Genomic DNA, 22960 nt, shown 5'->3' with positions numbered 1-22960 from the left:
GGTGGGCAGAAAGCCTGAACAGGTGGAGGGACCATAGCTGTACAGTCTTTTGCCATGGCAGCCAGTTTCTCCACTGGAATTGATCTCTGTAACCTAGAGACCAACTGTAATTCCAGGAAATCTCCAGCCACCACCTAGATACTGTAGAACCAAACAGCCCAGTAGGAAGGGCATATAGCAAAATTACTATAAATAAGACAACACCAAGACTGTTTATGCACTGGAGGTTTCATGCCGGGCTGCAGGCTGGAGTTTTAGTCATGGCAGGTTGCCCCACTTCTTCCTGCACCCACACGGGGGAGCATTTGGCCCAGTGCACCTCATCTGCCCCCGATTTTTGCTCCTGCACGAGAGCTGGGGCAGTGAAGTTCCCAGTGCGTAAACGGTCCAAGAGAAAACTTTTTCTAAACATTGTTGTCAAATAGTAACAAAATAGTAACCAGTAATGGCTAAACAGTATAATAATTAAAGTAATAATTAACGATGATTGCAAAAGCCACCGGTTAAAGCTTCTTTTTCTGCAAAACGCCTTTTTCAAAGAATCCGAAACATAGAAATACATCATGAAAAAAACAGTAACCAAGTACGTTTAGTTAAAAGTACTAACCTTGAAAATACAAACTCCATTTGCTGGGATCAAAACAGGTTAGAGCTCACACTGGCTGCAAAGGCTCAAAACTGATTCCCAAAGGTCACTGTGGAAAATCAAATAAGTGAGCTCCTTGCCTTATTAATAGACCCCACCAGAAACTTACCTAGGCAACCAAACTTAGTCTGCTGATATCATAACTGCTCTCTTACAACTGGTTGTTACCTTTTATAACAAACTCTGTTAACTGAAAGCTAATGTTAATTTAAACATTAGGCTGGAATAGGAATAGGCTGCCTAAGGAGGTAGTGAGCTCCCCCTCACTGGCAGTCTTCAAGCAAAGGTTGGATACACACTTTTCTTGGATGCTTTAGGATGCTCTGGGCTGATCCTGCGTTGAGCAGGGGGTTGGACTAGATGGCCTCTATGGCCCCTTCCAACTCTATGATTCTATGATTCTATGATTCTATGATTCTATGATTCTAACCTGTTTTGTAACCTGGCACGAGCCTGGAGTGGCGGGCAAGAAAGTCCAAAGAATGAACGAACGAACGAACGATGCAGTCAGATAACTTCAACCTGCTTGTGTTCACATTTAAAGATGCAGTTCCATTTTTTCAATGGCAAACATTAAAGATTCTGCAAAAATATTTTTTTCACAAATAGCAACTCATTTCAATAGTCTGATTTATACCATGTGGAATTAAGCTGTGGAACCTGTGAATAAAATTGTTTTCTTTGCTAGACGGAAGAACATCCATATCCTGATAATTATATTCAGTTCTCTGCAGTACTTTCAGGATCAGAAATCGTAAGCCTGCTGCTTGGTGGCCAGCTTCCCCAAAATGTTCTGTCATTGGCCCCTCTGCTACTTGGTTCTTGACATGTGTTCCAAAATTCTTGTTCTTATTTGTCTAGAGGTTTTTTTTCCTGCAAGGACATAAGCAGATATAAATTACATTTTTTTGTTGTAAAATTGCTGAACCTTTTCAATCCCTTACAAAAATTACGTTCTTCTCTTACAGATGTTTTTGTGATGAAAGCCAGTCTACGAGCCTTAATGTCCCCACACTTAACGTGCCTTTTTGTAACGGTTGCAGTTTCTATATGGATCCTAAGATCTGCAGACAGTAACCATTGTCTTATAGATCTAGTATGCCTATAACCAATTAAAAGCTTTTCTTCACAGCCTGGAATTCCATTCAAGATATGTTCCATCTTATGTGTTTCTATACTATAGACTTAATTGAAGGTGCCACGGGTAAAAAATCTAAAGACCATGTTATTCTCTTTTGTTTGTTTTTATTCCCCTTAGGTCTAAATAGTGTTTCCCTTTCTAAATTATCGGCTCTGGCAGGACTCTCTCAATAATAGACACAGGATAGTCTCTTGATAACAGTTGCTCTTTAAGTTTGTTAACTGCCCTCACATAAACTCTCTGGTCGGTGGCATTATGTTTTCACTTCATAAACAAACCAGAAAGCAAGTTCCCTTTCATGTATCTTGTGTGACAAGATTGAAAATGTAGGCAAGTGGATTTGTCTATTAGCTTAGGAAAAGGGTTTACGTGTATTTTATTGGCATCAATAAAAAGTATTGCATCTAGAATCCTCTTCTTCCGTGCAACTACGGCGGCACGGTTGGTGTGGGCGAAGCACTGGAAGGCGACTGAGACCCCAACTATTTCTACATGGCTAGACAAACTAGCGGACTTAGCAAAAATGGCAAGACTCACTAACATGGTGAATAAGAAACCACCGGAAGAATATGACGAACAGTAGAGCGATTACCTGGACTTTCTTAAGAAAGAGAGCAGTAACTGTTAGGTTAGGGTTAATATGCGATGGGAACTGACTGTATACTTCTTGAGATAATATCAGACCATATTCTCATATGTATCAATAACTACTTTACTAGCTGGTCGGTCTTTTCTTTTTTCATCTTCCTCTAAATGCTTTATATATAAATAATTTTTTTTTTTAAAAAAGTATTGTATCAAGGTAAGGAAGAAAATAACAACATGACCAGTAAGTGATGTCATTACATCCAAGATGCCAGGCCAATGCTCTAGTGCAGGGGTAGTCAAACTGCGGCCCTCCAGAAGTCCATGGACTACAATTCCCAGGAGCCCCTGCCAGCGAATGCTGGCAGGGGCTTCTGGGAATTGTAGTCCGTGGACATCTGGAGAGCCGCAGTTTGACTACCCCTGCTCTATTGTTTGAGCAAAAACCTATGGTATAAGCCAAATTTACCATACGATTTTGGCCCAAAGAACAGAGCCTCACTCTGACATCCTGGACATGATGACATCATTTCCAGGTCACGTGGTCCGTGACACAGACATGTCGTTGTGCATCAAATGGGCCTTCCTGCTGCTCCCAGCAAGTCCTCCACTCCCCTACCAGATCCTATCCTCGCGTTCCCACATCTCTTAGAATCATAGAACCATAGAGTTGGAAGGGGCCATACAGGCTGTCTAGTCCAACCCCCTGCTCAACGCAGAATCAGCCCTAAGCATCCTAAAGCATCCAAGAAAAGTGTGTATCCAACCTTTACTTGAAGAGTGCCAGTGAGGGGGAGCTCACCACCTCCTTAGGCAGCCTATTCCACTGCTGAACTACTCTGACTGTGAAATTTTTTTTCCTGATATCTAGCCTATATTGTTATACTTGTAGTTTAAACCCATTACTGTGTGTCCTCTCCTCTGCAGCCAATGGGAACAGCCTCCTGCCCTCCTCCAAGTGACAACCTTTCAAATACGTAAAGAGGGCTATCATGTCCCCTCTCAATCTCCTTTTCTCCAGGCTGAACATTCCCAAGTCCCTCAACCTATCTTCATAGGGCTTGGTCCCTTAGCCCCAGATCATCTTCGTCGCTCTCCTCTGTACCCTTTCAATTTTATCTACGTCCTTCTTGAAGTGAGGCCTCCAGAACTGCACACAGTACTCCAGGTGTGGTCTGACCAGTGCCGTATACAATGGGACTATGACATCTTGTGATTTTGATGTGATGCCCCTGTTGATACAGCCCAAAATGGCATTCACCTTTTTAAAGCTTTACCTATTTACCTCTTCTTTTGGGATGCACAGCAAGCATAAGGGACCAGGGAGATGATTTTTAACCAGCAATCCACTCTGCCTCAGTTCCAAGGGGAAGCACCGAAGATGAGGAAGAGGGCTGTGGTGGGAAAGATGAGAACCATCCCAGGGAGGTTTTGTATACTTTGTGAGAAGAACCTCATTCCTGGTGGAGTCAGAATGTGCCAAAGCTCGTTCCCGTGCAAAATGAATCCAGGAAGTGATTCCGAGGCAGGTGAGAAGATTTGGAGGCTATGCAAATATTCCAATAAATAAAGTAAAACAGAAACTTCTAGCAACAGTCAAACAAACTTACTTTTTTGTTTGCTTTCCTGCTTGAGCCCAGTACCAATGCACAGTTGTGTCAACTTCAGTTGTGCCAACTTCAGTTTACATAATTCTGGGTTGGTATTGGACTCAAGCGGGAAAGCAAACAAAAAAGTCAGCATGTATGGCTGTTGTTAGAAGTCTTTGTCCCCATTTTTATACCATCTATGTCCACTGCACAAAGGCTGCAGTTCAGGGCTTCGATTTGAACTCGGGTCTTCCTCTCCCCCCCCCCATTGAAACAGAAAAGTGTTCTGCACGTGATTAGGGGAGTTCAGAAGGGGAGGGGAAAGCCAAGCACAGCCGAAGTCTCTTTCTTTGTTTTCTTGAAGGGGAGGGGGGGAGAGAGTTGATTGGAGACAGCAGAGGAGACAAATCTCTACCAACAAAAGTTAGGGCTTCTGCTGAGAGACAATTAGGGGTTCTCCTTTAAGAAAAGATTACAGCCTTGGCCAATCAGGGCTTCTCTACCATGGAGTCAACCCTGGCCAATCAGGGCTTCTCTACCATGGAGTCTGTATCAAATGTGAAGCAGCTGGAGATCCTCATGCTTTCTCAATCCGATTATTGAAATATTGAGGGTTAAAAGCACTCTAAGATATTGCGGGAATAAAGGTAGGGTCCCTCCGGGTCAATCATGCTTGTTGCAGAGGGGAAATTTAAATTGGACAAAATCAAAATGGAAATTGTATTGAGTGGAAATTGCAGGGACTGAATTGACCTGGGATTGGAATAAAAGTTCCGTGTAGACTCCACCCAGGGATCTCAAGAGGCACATTTAATATGAATTCTGTATTAAAATATTTATACCCTGCTTTTGTTCCCAAAGGATCACTGAAGGACATCATCGTGCTCTTCTCTATTTTGTCCCCAAAAACAACAAGCACCCTACAAGGTAGATAATTTCATAATCTCCCAACGAGCTTACATGGCAGAGCAGGGATTTGAACCCGCATCTCCTAATCCAGCCTTTCTCAACCTTTTTTACCATTGAGAAACCACTGAAACATTCTCCAGGCTTCAAGAAACCCCAGAAGTGTCGTGATAGGAAGGGTTGGGAAGCAGAGAATAGGGTTGGGAAGCAGAGCTGTGGACATGCCCACCCGGGGCCCCTCCTCTTGCCACCCCCTCCAGGCCCCTCATTGGCCATTTTGAGAGGAGGGGAGCAGGTCAACCTGACCATATATGGTCATATCACCCTATAAATGCTTTTCAAATTTTAAAAATATATTAAAATCAATTATCTCCCACCCATTCCAGAAACCCCTCCAAGGCCATCAAGAAACCCCAGGGTGTCATGAAACCCTGGTTGAGAAAGCCTGTCCTAATCCAATGCTCTAACTAGCACACCAGTCCTGAAATCGAGAGGAAGATGGTGTCTGAGAATGTTGGACCAGGGGATCTAATTCTAGGAGCACCCAAAGAGGGTCTGTCCCCCCCATCCGACCTCCATTATCTCCTATTGTGGGGAAATAGAGCTTCTCTGGTCCTGTCTCTCCATAGGAAACAATGGAGGTTGGATGGGGTACCCCCTTTGGATGCCCCTAGAATTGGACCCCCACGTCCAAACCCTTTGAAACTTGGGGGTTCTTTTGAGGAGAGACTACTGCAACTACTCAGCAAGTTTGGAGCCTCTAACACAAACCCTCCAGCCCTCCCCAGCCACAAAATACAGAAAATGGGGAAATTCCCAAAGCTCCATGGTCTTTAATGACATCAAATTGATTCGGATTTGGTCAAATCGATTCGGCCAACCAGAAACCCAAGTTAACTGATTTGGAGAAATCAGACTCAGCCCAAATCGAGTGGGGCCAAATCCAAAATGGTCCACTTTTATTTTTTGCACATGCCTACTCTGCACATCTGCTGAAGTTAGCTCGCATAAGCTGCTTTGCAGCCATCCTGTGGCCTCACTCTGACCTATCATTACAACTGAACTCCAGACGGCAGAGACCATTTCCCCATGAAGAGAATGGCTACTTTGGACGGGGACTTCTATGGCATTATAACCAATTGAAGTCTCTCCCCTCTCTAAACTCCTCCCTCCTTAGGCTCCACACCCCAGATGTCCAGAATTTTACCAATCTGGAGCTGGCAAACCTATCTCCAGGACCTGCCTGGAAATTGGCAACCTGAGGTGGCCCTTTGGGACAGGCTCACTCCGGAGTGCTGAGAAACAATTAAAGAAACGAATTGGGGGGGGGAGGGGGAGGACTATTGAACTGGAATGACTTGCTTATTTCAGGAAGGTTTCTTTTCCCCAGAAGAATTAAGTCCCAGCCCTGCCCATCCCACCCCAGATACAGTACCATAAAAGGGCAGGTCCGACTTTCAAAGGATCCTTCACGCTTATTCCATGAGCAGTGCCAACTCCCCGTGAAGGAAACACTCTGTGAGTGAACGGTAAGAATATGCATACATGGGTTTCTGTCATTTTTGATACTTATTGAAATGTGGAATTAAGGAAGAGACATGTGAAAGTAAGTTTGCAAAGCCATTCCGTGTTGTTATCCAGCCTTGTGCAAGGAGAATTGATTTCTGTTTTATATCTAGAGTAGATTTTTACGTGATATAATCCAGTTACCTGGACTTGGATGCCCCAAAGGATTTTGTCAGAGGGAAGGGGGTGATGGTTGCTGATCAGTGAATCCCCCCACAAGCTGTCTCTAGGGGCCCTCTTTCTTCACGATGCTGCAATTTTTACGGCAGGGGCCATTTTGAGTTACGGTGGTGAGGGGGTACAATCCTGCTTGGTGGGTTTGTAGAATCCTCTTTTGGCTTCAAGCCACCCCTCCAATGAATCCAGAGGCCTGCGGGCAGCAACGTTCTTTTAAGATCTGTCCGACTGCATTGCATTCAGCAGTAGATTGCTCCAGACTATGGAGGTTCCATTTATCGATCCTGGCTAAGATTCTGAAAACCTGAATATAAGAAAGTTGGGCATCACTTAAGGCTCATTTCAAATTCTGCTTAGAACACTTTATATGACAACTAAGAGCTTTTGAGTGTTCTGAAAAAAAGAATCAGGATTCTGCATTGTATTAAACAGTTTAAAAAGCACACTGATGCATTTAATGTATGTAAATATTAACAGGGGAAGAAGGTATATCTGTGCACTTTGGGCTGTATCGGAGAACAGGTTTCTTAAGACTGGAAAGGGGAATTTCAAGAGGGTCTATGTGGAACAGGCAATTCATGTAGTTCTACCACTGGGGTTAGATGGGCAGATTATCTGAGGCTGACAGAAGTTTTTCAGCAGCCCTGCAAAAGAGAAGTACATCTCTGAAATGTACAGAACTATTGCCCTGAAAAAGCTAGCCCTGAAAATCCTACCTTTTCTCTACCCTGGTATTACTGAAGAAGAGAATTAGTTCTTATATGCCGCTTTCCTCTACCTGAAGGAATCAAAGTGGCTTACAATCACCTTCCCTTTCCTCTCCCCACAACAGACAGCCTGTAAGGGAGGTGAGGCTGAGAGAGCCCTGATATCACTGCTCGGTCAGAACAGCTTTATCAATGCTGTGGTGCCCAAGGTCACCCAGCTGGCTACATGTGGAAGAGGAGCGGGGAATCAAACGAGGCTTGGGAGAGAGGAGAGATCAGAAGGCAGCTCCCAGGTGAAGACAAAACAAAGCATCCCATTCACGGAGATACCATCTATGCACAATGTCCAGGCATTCATTTATTATTTGGTTTCTATAGCCACCCCTCCTGGCACAGCTGGCTGGGCACAGTTTACAGCGTTTAAAAACAGAGCTTACATAGTAATAAAACAATGAAATCTGTAATATTTAGTATAAAATCATAAACCAGCCAAACAAGCTAGTATCTACTGGTGCTTCTGACATCCTGCCCACTAATTGATTCTCATATTCCAGGGGTTTGTTGGTGCGGTGTCCCAGTCGATGTTATGTTCTCATTGGCCCCAACCAAACGCCTGGCAGAAGAGCTCCATCTTTCAGTCCCTGTGGAACTTAGCCAGTTCCATCAAGGACCTCAGCTCTTCCGGCAGCTCATTCCACCAGATAGGGGCCAGGTTAGAAAAGGCCCTGCCTCTGGTTGAGTCCAGCATGCCTCTCTAGGGCCAGGGATCACCAGCCTGTGGGAATTGGTGGAACAAAATGCTCTTTGGGGGTGGTCTATAGTCAGCTAGGCGGTCCTCTGGTGCACTGCATCCAGACAGTGCATGACCTTAATGAGTGACCCCTGGGTGTGCTGAGTCACACACTCCAAAACTACTTTGCTACTCCGAACAGACTGGGACTAGATTTGAGTCCTCTAACAACTTGATGATAAACAGGCTTCCTCAGGAGTTGGTGGGTTCTCCTTCTTTAGAAGTTTTTAAGCAAAGGTTAGGTAGCCATCTGACAGAAATGCTGATTCTGCAAACTTGGGAAGATTGTAAGTGGGTGGGCAGAAGGGGTCGTGGCCCTTTCCTCCATGCCCAGGGAAATGCCCATTGCTACTTTGGGGCTGTGAGGAGCATTTCCTCCAGGACAGACTGGCCAGGGATTCTGGTTTTTTTTTGGGGGGGGGACATCATCTGGGCATGGAATTGGAGTCACCATGGATCAGCAGGTCGAAGAAGAAGAAGAGTTGGTTCTTATATGCCACTTTTCCCTACCTGAAGGAGGCTCATAGTGGCTTACAGTCACCTTCCCTTTCCTCTCCCCTCAACAGACACCCTGTGGGATGGGTGAGGCTGAGAGAGCCCTGATATCACTGAAGAAGGAGAGTTTGTTCTTATATGCCACTTTTCTCACCCCAAAGGAGTCTCAAAGCGGCTTACAGTTGCCTTCCCTTTCCTCTCCCCACAATAGACCCCCTGTGAGATGGGTGAGGCTGAGAGAGCCCTGATATCACTGCCCGGTCAGAACAGTTTTATCAGTGCCGTGGCGAGCCCAAGGTCACCCAGCTGGCTGCATGTGGGGGAGCGCAGAATTGAACCCAGCATACCAGATTAGAAATCCGCATTCCTAACCACTACACCAAACTGGCTCTCTGGTAGTTGTGAATTTCCTGCATTTTGTAGGGGGCTGGACTTGATGACCTTGAAGGTCCCTTCCAACTCTAGGATTCTAGGATTCTAAGATTTCCAGGGCATAAGCTTTCAAGAGACAAAACTCCCTTCTTTAGAGACCTGTTGAAAGGGAACTTTGACTGCCCAATTCTTGCTGTTTTTGAAAGTGCTACTGGACTTGAATCTAGCTCTTCTACTGCAGACCAGCATAGCCACTCAGCTGAAACAGACTGGGGAGCTTGGGCTGCAGGCTGGAGTTTGAGCCACGGCAGGTTGCCCCGCCTCTTCCTGCTCCTGCACAGGTTTGGTGCAACCCATCTGCCCTGGATTTGTGCTCCTACACGGCATCTGGGACAGTGAAGTTCCCAGTGCGCAAACAGTCCAGGTCTCCCTGGAATCCTGCAGCAACCTGAGAGCTCCTTAATGCAGGGGTAGTCAACCTGTGGTCCTCCAGATGTCCATCTGCTGGCATTTGCTGGCAGATTCTCATGGGTATTGTAGTCCATGGACATCTGGAGGACCACAGGTTGACTACCCCTGCCTTAATGGACTCAGCCACGCATCTGGTGTGATTCCAGGGCTCCTTGAACTCTGATGTCACAACCCATGAGAAGCCGTCCAGTGGATGGCTGTCAAAACCAACAGAGCTGAGTGCCAGTCAAAAGGACCATGGCAAAGCTTAGCTTTATTGAAGCACTTAGCACAGCGGTTCTCAACCTTTGCCCTGCCACGGCCCCAACTGTGGCAGTGGCAGGGGTGGCGTGAGTGTGCATGTGCGGGTGCGCAAGCGCATGTGCTTGTGCAGGCACACAATCGGGAAGAAGCATGGAGGCGGCCAGTGCCATGGCTCCGCCACCTCTGCCTGCCTCCGGCTGCCTCCACCTGCCACCGCCCGCCACCTTCTACTGCCACAGGCTTCTGCTGCCACCACCCACGGCCACCATGGAGCAAGCAGGAGCAAGCAGTAGGTACACACAATGAATGAATTGGCCAAGATGGAGAACAATAGGAGAAACAGCATTTACATGAACTTGGGTTCCCACCCCACCCCCCAAGAACGTGCGAGAAAAACCCATTCCCAGGACAGAATTGTTTGATCAACTGAATGTGTGAATCCTGGAGACCAACAGTCTGGCCATGGCAAGATTACCCAGGTGCTTCCAGCCTCTAGCCACTATTTACACCTCGCATCAAGGACAAGATAGCAGTTTGCATTTTCAGGACGTGCCAAAGTGAAAGAACCATGGCAACAAATGGGGCCGGGGGGGGGCGGGATGATGAATAGGAGGAACTCACCTCGAGCCCGGGAAGACATAGGGGGAATTGGCACAACATTTGACACCTGAGCCCTTTTGGGGAATGGTGGGATAAAAAAAATTAAAATAAATAATATTACAGGATCAAAAGGTTGAAAAAGACTGAATTTATAAATAGGGTGCAATAGGGTCCCTAAGGAAAAGCTGGTTTACAAAAAGTTTCAGTATTAGATACCACTGAAGATGAGAACACTGCAACTACCTCTGGAGAAAAGAACATTTCTAATAGATCCTATTTAGACAGAAATACAAAAAGGAGAACAAAAGAAAGGGTTTTTCAATGCGCATTTTCATCTTTCATGCAGAGAGCAAGAGGAGGATTTAGCTGTACCATCCAGAACTTTGTTATTTCAAGAATGTTGGCTTATGAATTTAGTTTGGGGATTTGTACCCAACCCTATATATGATTCTTTTCAGACCTATATTGATTTAATTTGTTCGATAACATAATTAAAATGTACACCCCTTTTTTGTTGATACTGAAATCCAAGCAGGAAATAAATTTCACCCTAAATCAACATTCCCACCTGTTTCCAGTGACCTTTCCCTTCTTTTTTTACTGGATTTTATTGTGGGGTTTCACTGTTACCTGCCACGAGCCGGTTGCCAGGAGTGGTAGGTTAGCAATTGAATAAACAAAATAAATAAATACAAATATTTGAACAATTAGTTTTTCAGGATTTAACCAAACTTGAAAATTCATTTAAACATAGATGGAATAATTTCTCTATACAGCAACATCGATAATTTGCCTCTAAAAATTAAATAATAATAATAATAATAATAATAGTGACACATCAGTTGTAACTAAAGAAACAGACAATTAAAACAACAAAATTAGAGTCCAACAAAATCAGAGTCCAGAGTCCTTTAAGACCAACAAAGATTTATTCAATGCATGAGCTTTCAAGTGCAAGCACTTTTCCTCAGACTATGAACTACCATCATATCAATGGAAATATAAAGTAAAAGTCAGTTCTGTTAAATTAGTAAACTGTGTCACAGCATCCAAATTCAGACATCTGATAATTAAAACCTTAGTTAATGAATACAGAGGATTATTATAATACGTTTCAATGCCAATTAGAAGGCCGTACTTGTTACATTACTATTGCAAAAGGTATTACAGACTACATTATACATTTAGCACATACTGTAGTTGATGAAGCTTCAATTATTGGGTACATTAATGAACCCATCTCTAAATTTTTGATTAATCAGTATTGTAGAATCCCTGTTTTTTATGTCTTGACTAAACAAGGCTTTCCACCACCAGGTAGACTGATAGTGTCAAGTTCAAATTCCATTTTGGAACCATTATCGCAATTGATAGATTCTTTTTTGAAGCCCTTTGTTAATAAGTCTCCCTCCTATATTAAGGATACTAAAGCATTTTGCTGAACCAGATTATCTAATTTGTATCTGGCATAGAAAATGTCAACAAAAAGCTGGTAAGGATATTTTCCAGAGCTTTCCACCCTCCGCTTGGCTAAACAAAATGCACAAACCTAGCTTAGGCTGCTTCTGCACGGTGGCAGCTGTGCTGGGCTGCCACCAGTGTGGTGCTGTGGCATTTTATGCTCCACAGTTTTCAGTGCCATATCTGCTCCGGGATTCTCCCGTGTTCTCTTAGGCTGGGGCAAATGAGGGCCCAACCCACAGCAGGCCAAAGAGGAGGCCAGCCCGGTGGTTGTGTCATGTGGAAGTGGGGATTAGCCCTGCTTCCATATGACCACCCTCTTGGCCTTTTCCGCCTGTGCGGAATCAGCCTTAGAGCTATAAACAATATGTTAAGTTTCAATATTAAAGCTTGTGATACAGAACACTTAGATTGCATGCAGCAGGGTGATGTTTTCAAGTTTTGATTGTTTTGGTTTACTACAGCGACAATAACATCGCTCTATTTCTCCTAAGCCTTCTGCAATTCCATGCATATATGGAGCATTGTAGAGGTCTTCTACTCCTTAATCACCACTGTGTGCATAGTTATATGGGCTGCTAAGCATATGCCACAACCTTCATGCGTTTTCACAGGTTCATCCCCATCGTGCCGTGTCACTCCACATCTGATCATCCTCCACCATGGAAGGTCTGCGAATCGCTGCCTGCGTTTTCTCCTTCATAAGCCTCTTGCTGCTCATCATTGCCATGGCTTCAAACTACTGGATAATTAATTCAAACATATCACATTTAGGACTGTGGCAAATTTGTGATGCTATAACTTGTTTATCGTATGGGATGGAAGTGAGAGGTAAAGTAATATGTAAAGTTACATCTTCCCAATCCTGGGACAGGACAACTACAGACATGGTACACCAACGTGTTCACCATTCGTTCTCTTGTTGGGATTAAATGAGTGTGTGTTGTGAGGGTGATTAACATGAACACATGAAGTTGCCTTCCTTCCTTCCTTCCTTCCTTCCTTCCTTCCTTCCTTCCTTCCTTCCTTCCTTCCTTCCTTCATTCATTCATTCATTCATTCTTTATATTTGTATACCACCCTTCACTAAAGGCTCAGGGCAGCTCATAACATTAAAACATATAAAATATAAAGTATTATACAACAGTGGTCCCCAACCTTTTTATCACCGGAGACCGGTCAATGCTTGACAATTTTACTGAGGCCCGGGGGGGGGGGGGAGTCTTTTGCCGAGGGACGTCGCCGCCGCCTGAGCCCTTGCTCCACCTGCTTTCCCGTCGGTGCCCCTGACTTCCCGCCGCCCGCTGGGGGGGGGTGCTGCCAGCAGCAGCTGCCCAGTGCCACAGCAGAGGGGGAGCCCCAGCCGTGGCGGCCGCCGGAGAACACCAAGGGTAAGCCAGCGGAAGTGTGGCAGGGCAGCCCCCGAGGCAGCAGCTGGGGAGGAGGATGAGGAGGAGCCGCTGATCTCATTAGGAACAGCATTTCACCAGGCAAGGGCCAAGGTCAAAAAGGCCCTGGCCTTTGTTGAGGCTAGTTTTATCTCTTCTGGATTGGGCATCCTCAGTAGATTTTGATCACTTGACCGTAACAGTGCTGGACAGACGTATAGGGAGAGGTGGTCTTGTAGATATGTTGGTCCCAGGTGGTTTAGGCTTTTAAGGTAATCACCAGAACCTTGACCCTGATCCAGTGTTCAATCTGGAGCCAATGTATTTGGGAAAGCATCGGATGGACGGACGGACAGACGGGTGGACAGACGGATAGATGGATCGATGGACAGACGGACAGATAAATACTATCCATATGGTCCTGGTTAGGACTTGCACAATAGACTGTCAGTGGCTCTCCTGGGTTACAGGCAGATGTCTTTCACACCATCTATTGCCTGGTCCCTAGTCAACTGGAGATAGTGGAGATGGAACCGAGGACCTTCTGTGTGCCAAACAAATGCTCAACCACTGAGCCACGATCCCTCCTGGATCCCGTTATTCCTTGACAATAAAACATTGTAAAACGCAATACCGCTGCTGCTGTCTTAACAGCTAGATTCTTGTTCCCATCACACCATGCTATTACAATGCACTTCCCCGCGCGTTACTAGAACACAACACACGCGCAAGAACGTGGATGTAATTGTACGCATGTTCACATCACGCTTGGTTTTTTGCTGTGTTTCATTCATGCATGTTGAATCACCCCCAGCCACACCACCTGTCCCTTCTGTCTTGTTACAGATTACATCCACGCCACCCGAGCCTTCCTGTTCATGGGGATGATTGCCGGCGCTGTTTCCTTCTTTGGTCTTTGTGCCTCATTTTACCACAGCCACATCGGCTCCATTTCCATAAAGCCTCTCGCCATGTCGGCCAGCTTTGCAGCAGGTATGCCGTTGAATTGACTAGACACGTTGGGTTTCCCAAAGCCAAGCAAAGCCAAGAAAACCGACAATAAACTTGTAACTAACATACAGTTCACAAGCTACCAATAAACGTCTTAACAGCCATGTTAACGGACTGTTTGCAGGTCTCTAATTGTTCATTTAATATTGACAGACTTTTGAGCCTGTTCAGGCCTGTTGCTTCCAAGAGCTCTGCATAAGAAAAACAGTAATTAATCATAAGCTGATGGAAGAGATTTTTTTGAAATGGACTGTGAACTGGTTGGTCTGTTCTGTGGATTTCACTCGGAGCTTGTGAACTCTGTTAGCGTTGCATATTACCCTGAATTTGTGAATCTTGGCAATTGTGTGTATTTTCTTATTGTGATCTCTACAAGCAATCAATGGGCTGAATTTCATTTTCAGCTTGAGAGCTGTGAAAATTGTTTGGACCTCTTTGAAAACTTTACAAGAAAATAAAAAGAACACACAAGAGACTTGTGTGTGTTACTTACAAGTTTATTGTTGGTTTTCTCAGTATTTGGCTTTTCTTGTATTAATACCGGGGCTCCTTCTGTGCTGTATGCGGGACTACTACAATTACATTATTCGCCTGGGCTTGTGACACCTTTTTAAAAAAAATAAAAATTCATTTCCTATATATTGATTGATAACTTCATTTATGCCTCACCCAAAGTTTTATTTAGAAGAGAAACAATTTTTGTATAGAAAGAGAAAGACACACACCCAGAGAGAGACAATTACGTCCTGTTGTTAATAACTGTTCTGTTGTCTTCATTCTGTCTGTTCTGTTCTGGAGGCAAGCAGAGAGGAAGTGGCTCAATGGAGCAGGAAGTCACCAATGGAACCAATCAGGGCACTGGAGGAGAATATTTGAGAAAAATCAGGAAGTTCCTAATCTAACTATGCTTAATGCACATCTTCTCCGATGCCCCCTTCGGATATATTTCATATACCTTTGAATCATACACACTACAGACCATGCATATACCAACACTCTCCTGGTCTCCTCATAGCAAAAGGTAGTGATAGGCACAGGGTCACCCAACAAGTGTCCAAGCCTGGTCCTCAAAGGTACTGGACACGCAGTAATAGGTTTAAACTACAAGTACAAACTACAAGATATCAGGAAAATATTTTTCACAGTCAGAGTAGTTCAGCAGTGGAATAGGCTGCCTAAGAAGGTGGTGAGCTCCTCCTCATTGGCAGTCTTCAAGCAAGGGTTGGATACACACTTTTCTTGGATGCTTTAGGATGCTTAGGGCTAATTCCTGCATTGAGCAGGGGGTTGGACTAGATGGCCTGTATGGCCCCTTCCAACTCTATGATTCTATGATTCTATGAAATTCCTGTACTGTATCCATTGAGTAGAATTCTTTGATATTGAGAGAGTGACTTGAGTAGAAGAAGCTTTTCACAAGGTAAGGGAGCTAATTAAACAAAAAAAGAATGGAAAGGACAAGAACATGAACATGAACATGTCTAATCAAACACGGAAGAATCAAACGAGAAGGAGAAATAGGAGCATGAGATTTGAGTCCCCACATGGGGCGACATCCCATTGGTTGGCTTCAGGAAGCTTGAAGATTATGAACACAATAGGAGAGGAGCCTGTTACCCGAATTGCGTGTACACGTGTCCTAGAACACGTGTCTTTGAGCTTGTGGGGAAGTTAGCCCAATTATAGTGAGGGGGGTAATTAGAGTTCTAGGATCGTTGCCTATGTATACGAGGGTAATTACACCCATAGGAACTCAAGGCAGACACAAATATAAATGGTGAAACAGTACATACATGTTTTATTGAAAGAAAATAACAAAAACAAGCGCAAATAGCTAACACACCTACAAAGAGTCGTATAGAGCAGTGGTCCCCAACCTTTTTTAGGCTGGGGACCGGCAGGGCAACTGCCCTGCCCGCGCATCGCACATGCACGGCCGAAATTGCGCATGCACGGCACTTTCGCACATGCGCACATGCATGAAAGTGCCGCACATGCGTGATTTCGGCCACGCATGCACGATGCGCGGGTGCAGCCCTGATTCCCTCTCCCCCCCTCCCGCAGTAAGAAGCTTCCCGGGCCGCAAGCTTGCGGCCTGGGAAGTTTATTACTGCGGGGGGGGGGGGCGGGGAGAGGGAACCGCAGCCTGGCGCCATGGCCTTCACGGCCCGGCACCGGGCCGCGGACCACAGGTTGGGGACCACTGGTATAGAGAAAGGGAAGAAGGGTGGAAGGCTTGGTATAATTACCTGTCTGAAGAATGGAGAGTAAGAGGAAGCAACACGAACCAGCATTGGATGTCCTAGGTTGGAAAGCACTCAGAAAGCACTCAGAATGGCTGTGTGAGGCCACGGTATATATGGGGTTTTGGGGAGGGGGCTATGTGACAAGACCCAGGTAAGCACATGATGGGATTTTTCATGATTCAGGATGTTGGATAATGACTGGCCGGATCAGGTGATGGCCGTAGATGGACTTAACAAAGGTGTTGATGTGTCTGAGGAAGAGAGCCATCATGTCTCACTGGGTCTAGCAGCAAGGACTTGGAGAATAGATTTCCCCTGGCAGAGGGGCCAAGTATGGATATGTTGCAAGACCAAGAGGATTGCCTAGGAGCCCCTGGGCAAACGGGATGGAGCCAGTCCACTGGATCATTAATACAATGGGGTGGGGGGTAAACTGGAGAGCAATATTTGAGCCAGGAGGCACTTGGATTAGGCAGAGGCTGTGATACTGAACCTAAGGCAGAAAGCAAGATTTCTAAGATGGGGGTCTGGCCTGGCTTGGCAGACTTTAGCAGTGTCTTGGCTTTGTCTTAAGCCTGGATTATTGAAGGGTGCCATTGGTTGTAGAAGACAGTGTGCCTATCTGTGAGGCAGGGGGTCCTGCCACACTGAACAAGCCGGACCTCTGGCCCCATCGAACAGCAACGCCAGCTGTGGACCTAGAGTGGCCAACTCCTGACTGGTAAAAATCTGGTTATCTTTGAGTGTGGCCTGGGGTGGTGAGCATGTGCAGAAGGGAGGGACTTAGGAGAGGTACGGTCCCATCGAGTCCCCCCTTTCAACCTGCCATTTTCCTCAGGGGAAATTATCTCTGTAGCTTGTAAATCCATCTTCATTCTAAGCTCTCTTGGGAGATTTGCAACACTGGACTTCAGGGACCTTCTGCTTCCAGGTCACCCATTCAAGCTCTGGATTTTGGTTTGGCTGGCTAGCCTCGAGATATTTTTCAAGGCTTGTCTTCCCCAAAGTACTGTGGCACATCCATTCTAGGGTTCCCAGATTGCCTGGTGCAGGTCGGGGTCCCCTGCTTCTTGGCTCTACCTCCCTGCTGCCAATGGGACAGCTAGCAGGGGGAAAGTCATCCGAAAAAAGAGGGAGATGCATCCAACATGCAGCAGTGCGCCTATATCACTGCCCATGTATTCTAGAAGGTGAACCCTCATGTCTAGAATATTGGGAAGACCTTTTGGTATTTGAGCAAAACTCTATGGTACAGGCCAAATTAACTATAGAGTTTTTGCCTGAATACCACATCACCCTGGGCAGTGATGTAGATACATCCCTGCATGTCAGCTGGGCCTACCTGTTGTTCCCAGTAAGTCCCCTTCCCCATCCTCTGCCAGTTGCCAGGAGGGAGCTGGCAACTCTAATCTATTTTGCTAAACATTTTTGATATCCTAAACTGGACTACCAGCTTCTCTGTATAGTGAGGCTGGTACAAGAGATCTGCAGGAATTATGGCTCCTAAGGAATAATTCTCTTTTTTCATTTTTTTGCATTCCCAGGTGTTTGCTCTTTGATTGCCATGGCCACATTCACAGGAATGTATAGTCAATACATAGTCCTTGGGGTATGGTATGGATGGTCCTTTGGTCTTGGTTGGGCCTCATTCCCCCTGTTTCTTATAACGGGTGAGTATGTACCTGGGTGATTGGAATGGCTCACCATGGCTGATTCCACATAGGCAAAAAAGGCCAGGGCAGCGTCAGTATGGACGTGGGGCTAATCCCCATGTTCACATGATGTTGCTACCATTCCGGCCCCCTGTAGGGCCTGTTGGGATTGGACCTTTATTTGGCATGGCAGCAGTCATGCAGTCTGAAGCTCTGCCTATGAGGCTGGGAGTTCAATCCCAGCAGCCAGCTCAAGGTTGACTCAGCCTTCCATCCTTCCGAGGTCGGTAAAATGAGTACCCAGCTTGCTGGGGGGTAAACGGTAATGACTGGGGAAGGGAATGGGAAACCACCCCTTGCACAGGGGTGCACAGGGGATACCTTTACCTTTTTAAGAGAAGGCAGAAAAAGCCACATTCCCTTTTCACACTGGAGGGGTAAACGGGATCCTGTGGAAGCTGGGAGGGGGCAAAAAATGCCTCGGTCAGCTTTGTGGCACTTTGCAGCACCATGTGGCAGATGAGGGCTTTTAAAACTTATTCAGGAAAACAGCCTCTTGTGGCACAGGGTGGTAAGGCAGCCAACATGCTGTCTGAAGCTCTGACCATGAGGCTGGGAGTTCGGTCCCATGAAAATCCTAGAGAGCGTCACCCCAAGGGTCAGACGTGACTCGGTGCTTGCACAGGGGATACCTTTACCTTTATTCAGGAAAATATTAGCCTACAAAATAACACACACACACCTGTGCAGTGGAACCTGTTTGCCATGGCTGCATCCCTTGTGGGACACATTTCAGTGGTGCCCTGCTGAAATGTGTCCCCATGGGGACACATTTTAGTTCTGGAGCTGATCTAGTGCTGAAATGTATCCCCTCTGGGGACACAGAAGGTAGCAAAGCATGTAGATCTGCTGCTATGCACTGCCAGTGGCCTGGCACAGCCACTACCTTGTGGAGCCTTTCTGGAAGTGATGAAGTCAACACCCTGCAATTTCCGACTCAAAATACCAGTATGGCTCAGTAAGAAACCAATGACCATCTTCAAAAAAGAACAGGAAATCTTTAAGTTAAGGATATTGGGAGGGCAGGTAGGATGCCAGAAAAAGAGCCCTTATGAGAAGGTTTAAAGGTAAAGGTAAAGGTATCCCCTGTGCAATCACTGGATCATGTCTGACCCTTGGGGTGACACCCTCTAGCGTTTTCATGGCAGACTCAATATGGGGTGGTTTGCCAGTGCCTTCCCCAGTCATTACCGTTTACCCCCCAGCAAGCTGGGTACTCATTTTACCGACCTCGGAAGGATGAAAGGCTGAGTCGACCTTGAGCCGGCTGCTGGGATCGAACTCCCAGCCTCATGGGCAAAGCTTTCAGACAGCCTTTCAGCCGCTTACCACTCTGCGCCACAAGAGGCTCATGAGAAGGTTTAACTGGGGCTAAAGAGATTCTTAGAGACGCTTCTCAGAAAGCACAGCAGCAGAGGTGAACGATTCCCAGAAATCCAAGTACGAACCATGGGCAGATTTATGCTGGAAACGGAAACAATTTTCTCAGGGTGCTCCTGTGCGTTAATGCCTTGTGTGTGCCACTACCCATTAAAGCAGGGGTAGTCAACCTGTGGTCCTCCAGATGTTCATGGACTACAATTCCCATGAGCCCCTGCCAGCATTTGCTGGCAGGGGCTCATGGGAATTGTAGTCCATGAACATCTGGAGGACCACAGGTTGACTACCCCTGCATTAAAGGACTCACAACTACCTGGGTTTGAGCTGGAAAAACTGCACAGATGACGATAAGTTGTAACTTTTCAGTTGTGCCATTGTGCATCCTTATACGAGCACTCTTTATCTGAATTTCATCGCGGTTTGGTTCTCTCATTACAAAAGGTGGCCGAGGCCTGATATAGGTCTCGGACTATTAGCACAGAAGGACTCTGAGATTGGGATGAGCAGAGAGATCCGTCAGTGGTCTGGATGCTTCTGGCGATGCTTCCTTCTACTTCAACTTTACCCTGATGGTGTTTCTTTCCCCTCCTGACAGGTGGGCTTGCTTGGAAGTAGCATCCGGTGCTAAACTAGAAGAGCTGAGACCAGATTTCAGGGAACTCATCCTGGGAAAAATGAAAGGCAGCACCCTGATTTTTTACAGAAAGAAAAAAAAAATGAATTTCCTCTCCTCATGTTGCCTGGTGTGCTGTGAAGATAGCCAATACTGTGCTTTCCGGGCCCAAATTTCCCACTTTTCTTTATCCAAAATGTGTCCTTTAAAAAGAATAAATGAATCCCCTGGCCTGTATTTTAAATTTCTGTTGCTTCTGAAGTTCCAACTATCCTGGGGAGGGGACCCCCTTTATTCCTTGTGCAACACAAGGAACCCACCAGTTGTGCTCTGCTAAAGGTAAAGGTAAAGGTATCCCCTGTGCAAGCACCGAGTCATGTCTGACCCTTGGGGTGACGCCCTCTAGCGTTTCCATGGCAGACTCCATATGGGGTGGTTTGCCAGTGCCTTCCCCAGTCATTACCGTTTACCCCCCAGCAAGCTGGGTACTCATTTTACCGACCTCGGAAGGATGGAAGGCTGAGTCAACCTTGAGCCAGCTGCTGGGATTGAACTCCCAGCCTCATGGGCAAAGCTTTTCAGACAGCTGCCTTACCACTCTGCGCCACAAGAGGCTCTAAGGCTCTGCTAAGGCTCCGCAAATCCTTAAACAGGCAACTGGTGCTGTGGGCCCCATGAATCCTTAAACCGGGCCTGCACAGTGTCCTGCTGTTGGGCATTAGACCAGACGATACCAGGAAGTAACAGCGCTGGGGCAAGACTCCCTGTGGCTCTCCTAAGAAGGCCCTGCAGTTGGGTGTGCATTGTGAGTATCCAGGGTCTTGAGGAACGAAGGGGCAAGCTGCACATGAGACATTGGTCTAAGAGGCTCGATTTGCAAAAGAATCAGCCTTCATTCTTTTTGTATTAAGCAGGTGACAGGCATCTTTCACTTCCAGTTGTGTGTGTCACTATCAGAGGCTCAGGAAATCTGTGAGGCTATGCTGGCATTGCCAAGCAGGGCACTAGAGTAACGTGACCACATTTTTACAATGGGAAAGTGGGACATGCCCTTTGCAGCCAGCTCTGAGGCATGGGCGGGTGGGGGGGAGGCGGGGCGGTGGCGTGGTGGCCAAGGCTCTCCTCCCTGCGCATTATTCCAGCGCATCGGCCAGTGCCCTCCTCAGCAATAGTTCTCTCTCCCAAATCCACGGATCCTCCCACTTGTGCCGCTTGGCAGCAGCCACGGAAAATATGTCCTGCCGTGCCGGAAGAGTTTGCCTCCAGCTCCCGGGCCAGCGTCTGCAGAAGAAATCACCGTGCTCAACGAACAGCCCCTCCTTCTGCCTTTTCGCAGCCCTCCAATAATTCGGGTCCCAACATTGAAGGCATTGATTCCACATGAAAACACATCCTGTCCCAACCGACAGGGCTATATAATGGGGAGGGGGGCGGGGGGCATCGACCCTGAAAAAAATATTGGGGGGAGGGAAACCCGGGGCATTTCTTTTAAGTGCTTTGAAATGACCCCCCCCCCTGCAGCAACCTGACACTTATTAATGCTGCCCAGACCATTGTGGTTATGTGACCTCTCTCTTTTCAGAGTGCCTCTCCACCTGTAATTGTTTGTTTGGTATGTCTCGGAGCACAGCGGACCAATCCAGACCAGGTGAGCCCCTCCAAGATTGGGGGTGGGGTGGGAGAGAGGCTAGAGAGCACCGGCTGCTACGCCCACGGCCTCTGTCTGTCCGTCCAGCTTGAAGGGGCACAGATCTCAGCCCAGCGGCAGTTTCCCCTTTGCTCTTGCCTGGCGCTGAAGTCTCGCCCTTGCCGAGGGGGTCCTTCACTGCCTTAGCCTGAACTCAGCCTCCTGCCTGGTGCTATGAGGAACATCCGTGCACAGCCGGAGGGGCCTGGGGGGGGACCAGGTGGCTTCTTTCCAGGCAAGGGGAGCAGGCAAGCCACCAGGAGCTCCAGGAGCTTCGGCCTCCAGGAGCAGGGCAGCGGTGTTTCCTGCTCATCCACGGCCAGGTAGAGGCACTTGAGGCACCGCTTGAGTTCCTTCTCCTGCTAGTTGTGCGGGAACTAGAGCAGGGGTAGTCAACCTGTGGTCCTCCAGATGTTCATGGACTACAATTCCCCTGGCAGGGGCTCACGGGAATTGAAGTCCATGAACATCTGGAGGACCACAGGTTGACTACCCCTGCACTAGAGAGTCTTGCATGATGGCGAAAATCTCAGAAGGAGATTTTCCTTTCCTAAATAGTTCACTATCCCAGCACAAGCCGGGCCACATTCCTTCAGCCCGTTGGCGTGGCCGATGACCAAAGAATCTCTTTCTCACTGTTGCTTCTTGACCTGCATATAAGTTTCTCAAGAGACAAATACGATGCTCTGGTATTCCCATCTCTTTAAGAACTTGCCACAATTTGTTGTGCTCCATACAATCAAAGGCTTTAGCATAGTCAATGAAGCAGAAGTAGATGTTCTTCTGGAACTCCCTAGCTTTCTCCATGATCCAGCGTATGTTGGCAATTTGATCTCTAGTTCCTCTGCCTCTTCGAAATCCTGCCCGTACTTCTGGAAGTTCTCGGTCCACATATTGCTGTAGCCTAGCTTGTAGGATTTTGAGCATAACTTTGTTAGCATGAGAAATGAGCGCAATGGTGCGGTAGTTTGAACATTCTTTGGCATTGCCCTTCTTTGGGATTGGAATGTAAACTGACCTTTTCCAATCCTGTGGCCATTGTTGAGTTTTCCAAGGGGCAGTAAATTGATGTAAATGCTGCTGGCTGTTCAACTAGAGTGTTGGAACTATGAATTGGAAAGCCTCACCGGGAGCAAGCTCTAGGACCCAGTACTGCGGATCTCAGCGGCTATCG

General features: G+C 46.7%; 1 protein-coding gene across 2 annotated transcripts; it reads left to right on the top strand.

Moving 5' to 3' along the window:
* The first annotated feature begins 6278 nt into the window (after nt 1-6278).
* LOC143838932 (protein NKG7-like) lies at nt 6279-20467 on the top strand. Of its 2 annotated transcripts, none has more exons than XM_077340825.1 (5): nt 6279-6396; nt 12364-12418; nt 13984-14130; nt 17939-18064; nt 20082-20467. In XM_077340825.1, exons 2-5 carry the CDS (start codon nt 12412-12414, stop codon nt 20099-20101), a joined length of 300 nt encoding a protein of 99 aa, XP_077196940.1. In that variant the 5' UTR covers nt 6279-6396; nt 12364-12411; the 3' UTR covers nt 20102-20467. The 2 variants fall into 2 exon arrangements, with proteins under 2 accessions (XP_077196940.1, XP_077196941.1); XM_077340826.1 differs by having other exon boundaries at nt 12364-12580; nt 20082-20426.
* Nucleotides 20468-22960: the final 2493 nt, after the last annotated feature.

The sequence above is a fragment of the Paroedura picta genome, chromosome 5, assembly GCF_049243985.1.
Source record: "Paroedura picta isolate Pp20150507F chromosome 5, Ppicta_v3.0, whole genome shotgun sequence".
In the NCBI taxonomy this organism is placed as follows: domain Eukaryota; kingdom Metazoa; phylum Chordata; class Lepidosauria; order Squamata; family Gekkonidae; genus Paroedura; species Paroedura picta.
This window is presented reverse-complemented; position numbering and strand designations above follow the sequence as displayed.

What these genes read in the sequence shown, in the direction of transcription:
- LOC143838932 (XM_077340826.1), top strand. Translation starts at nt 12,412, where the DNA reads ATGGAAGGTCTGCGAATCGCTGCCTGCGTTTTCTCCTTCATAAGCCTC. An exon ending in GTATGGGATGGAAGTGAGAG is followed by an intron (nt 12,581 to 13,983) that starts GTAAAGTAATAT and finishes GTCTTGTTACAG; the next exon opens with ATTACATCCACGCCACCCGA. An exon ending in GTCGGCCAGCTTTGCAGCAG is followed by an intron (nt 14,131 to 17,938) that starts GTATGCCGTTGA and finishes TTGCATTCCCAG; the next exon opens with GTGTTTGCTCTTTGATTGCC.